Source organism: Aquila chrysaetos (genome assembly GCF_900496995.4).
Source record: "Aquila chrysaetos chrysaetos chromosome W unlocalized genomic scaffold, bAquChr1.4 W_unloc_8, whole genome shotgun sequence".
NCBI classification, from domain to species: domain Eukaryota; kingdom Metazoa; phylum Chordata; class Aves; order Accipitriformes; family Accipitridae; genus Aquila; species Aquila chrysaetos.
In genome coordinates, this window is record NW_024470328.1 from 108,839 (window position 1) to 117,999 (window position 9,161).

The window sequence follows — 9,161 nt, forward strand, 5'->3', positions numbered from 1 at the left end:
CAGGCCTACCCCAGAGTGTTAGGTAGGCGGGGCGGGTCTACCCCTGCACGCCCATTGTGACAAGCGTTGTACCCTGGAGTAACAGTACGGGTAACGGTACTACTCTGGAGCATCAGGTAGGGATGCCACTCCTACCCCGGAGCATCAGGTAGGGACACCTGGCCAATCTTGTAGCATCAGGTAGGGAGGCCAGGTCTAGCCCAGAGTGCCATTAGGACAGCAGGTGTACACTGGAGTACCAGTAGAGGTAATGGTACTACACCGGAGCACCAAGGATATGGGAGAACGGGGGGGGGGGGGGGGGGGGGGGGAGGGACCCGGGCGTGCCCCACCCTGCTCCCCACCCCACAGAGAACTTGTGGCCCTGCCCCACCAAGCCAGGGCTGAGGGTGGGGCCGGGCGGGGCCGAGGATGACGACGACGACGACTCTTCCTTCGGGGTCCTGCTGGGGCTGAGCCTGCCCACCGTGTCGGGTGAGTGCGGGGACCCCGGCCGCGGTGGGGGGGGACCCCCCCCCCCCCCCCCCCCCAGGTGTTTGGGAAGGGACGTGTTTTGGGCAAACCCAGGCGCCAGGGAGGGGACATGGGCATGGTGAGTGGGGGACACACCCAGGGGCGCAAGGTGGAGACCCCGGCATCCGGGAGGGGGACAAGTGCAGGGTGGGGGACACCCGGGGGTCCAAGGAGGGAACCCCAACATCCTGGCAGGGGACCCAGGCCTGCGGGAGGGGACCCGGGTGTTCGGGAGGGACCCTGAAAGAGGACCCAGGTATCTGTGGGGGGGCCCCCCCCCAGGGTGGGGTGGATCCAGGGGGGCTGCGGGTGGGACCCTGGGGAGAGACGGGATGGCGGGGGGGAACGATGACACCCAGACCCAAGCGTCCCGGGGGCAGGGGTGCTGTGGGGCTGCAGCCGCTCCGGGGAGCTCCGTGACGTCGCCCGCTCCGTCCCGGCCGGGAGCCTGGGGGCCGGCCTGGTCACCGCCCTGGGTTGCATCCGCCCCATGATTTTAGGGGGGACGCTGAAATCCGGGGGGAGGCAAGGGATTGGGGGGGGGGCACCCTGAAATTGGCATTCTTCTTGAGAAAGGGGAGCGTCTGGAGGGAGGAGCGCTGTGTGGGGGAACGGCAGGGGGTTTTGAGAGGCGGTGACCCCTCTGTGTGGGGTGGTTGGGGAGGGTCACCCAGAAAGGGGGGTCACCCCGTTTTGGGGTGGGGGTGCCTGGTTTTGGGGGGGCGTTTCCTTGACAGTGTAGACCTGAGCGTGGCCCTGCTGCTGGGGGCTTCTGTCAAGGGGCAGCTGCTGCGTGACAAGTGAATGTCCCCGGCGGGTCCGTAGCGTCCCAGTGGTGTCCCCAGGGATCCTGGTGTCCCCAGGGGGGGTCCCTGGTATCCCTAGAGGGGTCCTGCAGCGTCCCAGTGGTGTCCCCAGGGATCCTGGTGTCCCCAGGGGGGGTCCCTGGTATCCCTAGGGAGGTCCTGCAGCATCCCAGTAGTGTCCCCAGACAGTTCCTTGTGTCCCACTGGTGTCTTGGAGGGGGTTCCCAGTGTACCCAGGGAGTCCTTAATGTCCCAAAGGTGTCCCTAGTGTCCCCGGGGGGTCCCTGGTATCCCTAGCGAGTCCTGCAGTGTCCCAGTGGTGTCCCCAGACAGTTCCTTATGTCTTACTGGTGTCCTTGGGGTGTCCCTGAGGCGTCCCCAGTGTTTGTTTGCCAGCCCTGGGGAGGTCCCCTATGTCCTGGTGGTGTCTCCAGCGAGTCCAGTGTATCCCTAAGGGTGTCCCCAGTGTTTCCAGGGATGTCCCCGATGTCCCCATGCCATCTCCCGTGCCCCCGAGGGGGTCCCCAGTGTCCAAATGCTGTCCCTAGGGGGGTCCCCAGAGGGTCCCCAGTGCCCCTATGGGGGTCCCCAATGTCCCAGTGGCGTCCCCTGCGGGAGGTCACTGGTGTCCCTAGGGAGATCCTCAATGTCTTCAGGGGGGGTCCCCCGAAGATTGTGACACCTCAGTCCCCCCAGGTTCGGCGGGTCTCTGCGTGGGACGCCAGTGGTGAGGGCAGCCTCGTGGCCGTCCCCGTGGGTGCCACTGGCCTGGGCCCTGTTGTCGGCGGCGGGGGCCAGGCTGCAGGCGCTGCTGGGGGGCAGCCGGCTGCTGCGGGGGCTGGCCCGGACCCGTGCCCTGCCCCTGCCCCACGTGAGTGCCCCACGCGTGTGTGTGTGTGTGTCCCCCGTCCCCCGCCATCGCGGCACTGTGCTGTGGGGCGTCACCGCGCCCTTATCTTTTTCTCTGTCGTCCCTTCCCCACCCCCCCCGCAGGCGCTGGGTCGGGGTCGGCTCTGGCCGCTGGCGGCGACGGCGGCGGTGGCCGAGCTGGGCGTCCTCCTTGGCTCCCTCGACCTGCTGGCGCCCGTCCTCTCCGTGTGCGGTGACAAGCCCTGACGTCGCAGCCTCTGAGAGCCGGGGCGATGTCGTCGACGCGGTGACGACGCCCTCCTTCCCCCCCAACTCTTCGTCACAGGTTCTGGCTGACGTCTTACCTGGGGCTCAACCTGGCCTGTGCCCTGCAGGGGCTGTTGCCCCCCCCCTGCTGGAGCCCCCGCTGCTGCCTCTACCACTGGTAAGACCCGCGGGACCCCCCTCCGCCCCGCAGCCCGCTCCAACCCGGACACCGGGGTCCCCCCGGGGATGCCGGGGTCCCCCCCTCCGGATGCCGGGGGTCCCCACCATCCAACACCTGGGTTCCCCTCAGGGGGGTGTCGCTGGCGGGAGCAGGGCTGTGCCTGGGGCTGATGCTGGTGACCTGCTGGTACTGTGCTCTCCTGGCCTTGGGTATTGCTGCCACCGCCTACAAGTACCTGGAGTACCGCGGGTGAGGGGGGGTCCCCACACCCGCCGGGGGGTCGGGGTCCCTTTTCGGATGCTGGGGTACCCTACCGCTGCTCTCCTCTCCCTTGCAGGGCGCAGAGCGAGTGGGGGGAAGGACTGTGGGGTCTCTCCCTCAGCACTGCCCGCTTCGCCCTCCTGCGCCTGGAAGACGGGCAGCCCCCCGCACCCAGCTGGAGGTGAGCACCCCACTCTCGGTGGAGCCCCCCCCCCGGATGCCGGGGTCCCAGATGCGTGCCTGTGCGCGCGTTTGCCTGTCTCGCCTTCCTTGCCTTCGCAGGCCGCAGCTGCTGGTGCTGCTGAAGCTGGACGAGGAGCTGCGGGCGACGCAGCCCCAGTTGCTGGCCCTGGCCGCCCAGCTGCAGGCGGGGAAGGGGCTGACGGCTGTCGGCTCCGTCATCCCCGGGGACCTGCCTCAGGACCAGCCCCGCACCCGCGCCACCGAGCAGGTCAGCGTCCCTGCCAGGGGGGTGGCCCCTGTGGGGCTGGGTGCCTACGGGTCAGGGTCCCTATGGAGGTGGGTCCCTACAGAGCTGGGTCCCTATGGAGCTAGGTTGTTATGGGTCAGGGTCCCTATGGAGCTGGGTTGTTATGGGTCAGGCTCCCTATGAAGCTGGGTTTTTATGGGTCAGGGTCCCTATGGGTCAGCATCCCTATGGAGGTGGTTTTCTGTGGCTGGGGGGTCCCTACTGATCATGGTTCCTATAGGAGCGCGTCCCTATGGGTTGGGGTCCCTATGGAGGTGGGTCCCTATGGAGCTGGGTTCCTTATGGGAGCTGGGGTCGGTGTGGAGCTGGATTCTTATGGGTCAGCGTCCCTATGGAGCTGGTTTTCTGTGGGTGTGGGTCCCTACGGATCATGGTCCCTATGGAGCTGGGTCCGTATGGGCCAGGGTCCCTACGGAGCTGGATCCCTATGGAGCTGGGTTGTTATGTGTCAGGGTCCCTATGCAGCTGTGTCCCTATGGGTCAGGGTCCCTATGGAGCTTGTTTTCTGTGGCTGTGGATCCCTACAGATCGTGGTCCCTATGGAGCTGGGTTCTTATGGATTAGGGCCTCTATAAGTCAGCATCCATATACAGCTGGTTTTCTGTGGGTGTGGGTCGTTACGGGTCATGGTTCCTATGGGACTGCGTTCCTACGGATCAGGGTGCCTACGGAACTGGGTCCCTATGGAGCTGGGTTCTTATGTGTCAGGGTCCCTACGGGTCAGCATCCCTACGGAGCTGGTTTTCTATGGGTGTGGGTCCTTATGGGTCGTGGTTGCTAAGGAGCTGGGTTCCTATGGGAGCGTGTTCCTACGGGTCAGGGTCCCTATGGAGGTGTGTTCCTATGGGAGCTGTGTCCCTGTGGGTCAGGGTCCCTATGGAGCTGGTTTTGTGTGGGTGTGGGTCGCTACAGATCATGGTCCCTATGGAGCTGGGTTCTTATGGATTAGGATTTCTATGAGTCAGTATCACTATGGAGCTGGTTTTCTGTGGGTGTGGGTCCTTATGGGTCATGGTTCCTACGGAGCTGGGTGCCTATGGGTGTGTGTCCCTATGGGTCAGGGTCCCTATGGAGGTGGGTTGCTATGGGAGCTGTGTCCCTATGGAGCTAGGATCTTATGGATCAGGGTCCCTATGGATCAGCATCCCTACGGAGCTGGTTTTCTGTGGGTTTTTTATGAGTCATGGTCCCTACAGGGCTGGATCCCTATAGAAGCACATCCCTATGGGTCAGGGTCCCTATACATTTAGATCCTTGTGGGCTGGGGTCCCCAGGGTGGGGGGGTCCCTATGAGATTTGTCTCCCCATAGCTCCGTCTCCCTATGAGGTGTCCACCCCCCTCCCCACACCGGGAGACACCCCCAGCCCCTGACCGCTCTCTCCCCTCACCCCCCTGCCCCTCCAGGCGCTGCGGGCAGGGCTGGCCGGGGCGGGGGCGCGGGGCTTCGTACAGGTGCTGGTGGCACCGGGTCGGGGGCCGGGACTGGCGGCACTGGTGCAGGGCTGGGGGCTGGGGGCCCTACGCCCCAATGCCGTCCTGATGGGCTGGCCCCACGGCTGGCGCCGGCGGCACGACCCCGTGGCTGCCCGGAGATTTGTCGGTACGGGGGGCGGGACGCGGGGGGGGGGGAAGAAGGGGGATACGGGCGAATTTGGGGACGTGGGGGTGGGATACAGGGAGGCATGGGGAGAAGGGGGGGGAATGTGGGGGAACAGGGGACAGACACAGGGGAACAGGGGGGAAAGGGGGGGGTCATGGGGGGGGACATGGGGGGCAGGAGGGGACGGGGGGGCAGATGTGGGGACATGGGAGAACAAGGTGGGATGTGGATGTGGCAGGGACAGGCGACCCGGGGGTCCTGAGGGGCTGGGACCCCCCCCCACCCTCTCTCCAGAGGTGGGGGCCGTGGGGGTCTGCACCCCCCCAAGCCCCCCCCCCGCCCTTCCCCGCTGTCTCCCTAGAGCTGCTGCTGGTGGCGGGGGCCGGTGGCCGGGCGCTGCTGGTGGCCAAGGGACCGCTGGGGGCCGGTGCACCGGGGGGGACCCTGGACGTCTGGTGGGTGGTGGGCGACGGGCGGCTGCTCACCCTCCTGCCCCTGCTGCTGCGACAGCACCCCGTACGTGGGGCTGGGGGGGGGGCGCTGGGGGGGGGCTACGAGTACTTTAGGGCAGGAGAGGGAGTGGGGGGGCTATGGGGTGCTGCGGGGGGGGGCTAGGGAGTGCTGGGGGGGCCAGGGTGGGTTCTGGGGGGGCTATGGGTTCTATAAGGCAGGAGAGGGAGTGGGGGTGCTATGGGGTGCTGGGGGGGGGGGGGGGGCTAGGGGGTGCTGGGGGGCCAGGGGGATGCTGGGGGGGGCTATGGGTTCTATAGGGCAGGAGGGGGAGTGGGGGGGGTTGTGGGGTCCTGGGGGTGGGCAGGGTGGGTGCTGTGGGGCTTAGGGAGTGCTGGGGGGCCAGGGTGGGTGCTGGGGGGGCTATGGGTTCTATAGGGCAGGAGAGGGAGTGGGGGGGTTGTGGGGTGCTGGGAGGGGGGCCCAGGTGGTTTCTGTGGGGCTTAGGGAGTGCTGGGGGGGCCAGGGTGGGTGCTGGGGGGGGACTAAGGGGTGTTGGGGGGTTATGGGTACTATGGGGGGGGTTATGGGGTGCTGTGAGTCGAGTGGGTGCCATTGGGAGCAACGGGTGCTGTGGGGGGGCTCTGGGGTACTGGGGGGCAGGGGTGGGTGCTGTGGGGGGGCTCTGGGGTGCCGTGGGGCAGGCGCTATGGGGTGCCGTGGGGACTGCAGGGTGCCGCGGGACGGGCGCTGTGGGTGCGGTGGGTCGGGGGCCGTGGGTCACTGTGGGGCTCCGTGGGTCGGGCACCGTGGGGTGCTGTGGGTCACCGTGGGTCAGTGTGGGTGCCGTGGGTCACCGTGGGTCGCCGTGGGTCACCCCAGGCCTGGCGGGGGTGCCGGGTGCGTCTGTTCACGGTGGCGTTGCTGGAGGACAACAGCGTGCGGCTGCGGCGGCTGCTGGAGGCCGTCGCCCGCCGGAGGGGGCTGCCCGCCCAGACCCACGTCGTCGAGCTGGTGAGACCTGGGTGTCCCCCCACCCCCCAAAAAAAAACCTGCCTGGGTGTCCCCCCACCCAAAAAAAAAACCGCTTGCATCTTTTACCCGCAGCACAACAGCGACGTCTCGGCGTACACCTACGAGCAGACGCTGATGATGGACCAGCGCTCCTAGATGCACGGGGAAACCGTGGGGAAGACTGGGGCAAAATGGGTCAGTGGGGGGAACTGGGGTGGGGGGGGGCAGTTGGAGGTGACTTATGGGTCGATTGGGGGAAATTTGGGGCAGTTCTGGGGTGGCTGGGAGATGGGGGGGGCAGTTGGGGGGAATTGGGGGGCAGTTGTGGGGCAGTGGGGGGGGCACTTGTGGGTCAGCCGTGGGTCAGGCCCTTGACGTGGGTCAGACCTGGAGTTCCTGGAGGTGCTGACGGAGGGGCTGGGGCCAGTGCTGCTGGTGCGGGGGGGCGACGGGGACCCCCCCGGCCCCTGAGCGCACCAGTACGGCCCAGTACCGCGCGGCACCGGCCCAGTACGGGCCCAGCACTCCCAGTACGATGCCAGCCTGAGCCGCAGCTCTTCAAGCACGATCCCAGTACGGGCCCCAACGCTCCCAGTACGATGCCGGTCTGGGTCATAGCTGTCCGAGTATGATCCTGGTATGGGACCAAACGCTCCCAGTATAGCACCTGTGTTTCCAGTACAATGCCAGTCTGGGTCACAGCTTTCCAAACACTATCCCAGTATGGGCCCAGTGCTCCCAGTATGATGCCAGCCTGAGCCACAGCTCTTCCAGCACGATCCTAGTGTGGGCTGCCACACTCCCAGTATGGGCCCAGTGCTTCCAATATAGCACCAGTGCTGTCAAGTACGATGCCAGCCTGAGCCGCAGCTGAGTCAGATCCCAGTATGGACCCCAGCGCTCCCAGTATAGCACCAGTGCTCCCAATATGATGCCAGCCTGAGCTACAGTTAAAGTAAGATCCCAGTATGAGCCCCAGTGTTCCCATTAGGAGCTCCAGTGTTTCCAGTAGGGGCCCAGTGCTCTCACTAGAATGCTAGCCTGGGCTGCAGCTGCCCAAGTACAATCCCAGTATGGGCCCAGTGCTCCCAGTACAGGCCCCAAGGCTCCCAGCGCACCTCCAGTGCAATCACAGTGGTCCCAGTATGGGTCCCAGCGCTCCCAGTAGAGCCCTGGTGCTCCCAGCGCACGTCACCAATAAACGGTTTCCGCTCCACTCCGCCCTGGCACCTCCTTGGGCTGAGTCCCAAAACCCCCGGGATTCCCCCCAAAATGCCGTCACCAGCCCGCCAGAGCCTTTATCGATTGGGGGTGGGTGGGGGCACCGCTGCGGGTCACGGGATTGGGCCCCCTCCCCGGTGAGGTCAGAGGGGGTGAGGGGGGGGACACCCCGGCGTCTGGGCATTCTTGGGGGTGATGAGGAATGTTTGGGGGGGGGGCAGCAGCCCCCCAGGAACAGCGGACCCTGCGGCACCCCACGGCTCCAGCACCCCCAGCGCTGCAGGGGGACGGGGTGGGGGACAGGGTGTCACCGTCACCCGTGCGCCAAACAGCCGGCACCGCGGGGGGGTGGGACACGGGGCGGGGGGGTGACCAGCATGGGGGACGACTGTCGGGTGACGTGGGGGGGGGGGGGACACTGTCATCGGGACGGGCTCTTGGGGGACTTTGGGGACAACTGACGCGGGGCTGACCGTTGCAGCGGACCCTCGGGGCCGACTGTCGGGGGACGCGCGTGGGCTGGCGGCCACGGAGCAGCACCCCCGGCAGAGGAGCACCCCAGGTACGCGGGGCGGCTGTGGGGGGACGGGGGACACCCCAAATCCCCTCTGAACCCCCTTCCTTGCCCCCCCCCAAGCTTCACCATCCCCCAACTCCAGCAACCACTTGAAGTATGACCCCCAAACCACACGCCACTGCTGCCATCGTGGGGGGGGGGGGGTTGGCACTCAGGGTGGGGGTGTCACCAGAGTAGGGACACCCCGATGGGCCGGTGGCCCGTGGACAATTCGCCCCCCCCCCCCCCCCCCACCACCGTGAGAAGAGGCCAGGGGAGGGAGTTTGCTGCGACATCAAACCCCACGGCGGTTTGCGCCGTGGACGCAGCGGCGGAGATACCTTGAAGGTGCTGCAACCTGCGCTTCCACCCGTGGCAGGACGTGTGCCGCCGTGTCCCCACCGGAGCCGGCCTCGGTGGCCCGGGTCGCCTCTCCTGGCCTGGGCGACCACCACGATGGGTGAAGCCGGAGCCACGGGGCTGGCTGAGACGGCGGTAGATGTTTGATGGACGATTTACGGACATTGGAAAGACAATTTTTGCAGCTGAAGGGACCGATAGCTGCGTAGCTGTCGCAGGATGGGCAGGAGGTGGTGGCTGGTGGTGTGGCACCGAGCAGGACCCCGCTGCGGTGGGCTGCAGTGGTCCCGGCTTTGGCTGGGCTGGTCCTCACAGCCGGTGCGTGCGTGGGGTCGGTGACCGCAGCAGGTCTGCAGAAGGTCTCCAGGTCTCTCCCTGCCTCTGTCTCCCTCTCCACCTGCCCACCTATCTGTCCAGTTCCCCAAACCTTTTCCTCTTCTGCCAGTGCTGCCCTGTACCGCGTCACCATTGACATTTTTCCTACATTGTCTCTATCTGGCACCACACCCATATTTTTTTATTTTTTCCTGGGTTTAATTTTACCCTATCCCGGCTCACTCCTCCACCTCTTCTGGCATCCCTCCTCCCTCCC

The 9,161-nt window shown here is 66.4% G+C and overlaps 2 protein-coding genes across 2 annotated transcripts; both read left to right on the plus strand.

Annotated features, from left to right (window-relative positions):
- Positions 1 to 1,003: 1,003 nt before the first annotated feature.
- On the plus strand, positions 1,004 to 6,588 carry LOC115338011 (solute carrier family 12 member 4-like). The gene is made up of 11 exons (XM_030006420.1): positions 1,004 to 1,038; positions 2,016 to 2,190; positions 2,313 to 2,416; positions 2,515 to 2,613; positions 2,746 to 2,865; positions 2,954 to 3,058; positions 3,160 to 3,328; positions 4,821 to 4,968; positions 5,330 to 5,484; positions 6,301 to 6,432; positions 6,526 to 6,588. Exons 1-11 carry the CDS (start codon positions 1,004 to 1,006, stop codon positions 6,586 to 6,588), a joined length of 1,305 nt encoding a protein of 434 aa, XP_029862280.1.
- On the plus strand, positions 3,361 to 4,863 carry LOC121233074. The gene is made up of 3 exons (XM_041121676.1): positions 3,361 to 3,540; positions 3,673 to 3,867; positions 4,028 to 4,863. The coding sequence occupies exons 1-3, from the start codon at positions 3,423 to 3,425 to the stop codon at positions 4,615 to 4,617; spliced, it is 903 nt and encodes a 300-aa protein (XP_040977610.1). The 5' UTR covers positions 3,361 to 3,422; the 3' UTR covers positions 4,618 to 4,863.
- Positions 6,589 to 9,161: the final 2,573 nt, after the last annotated feature.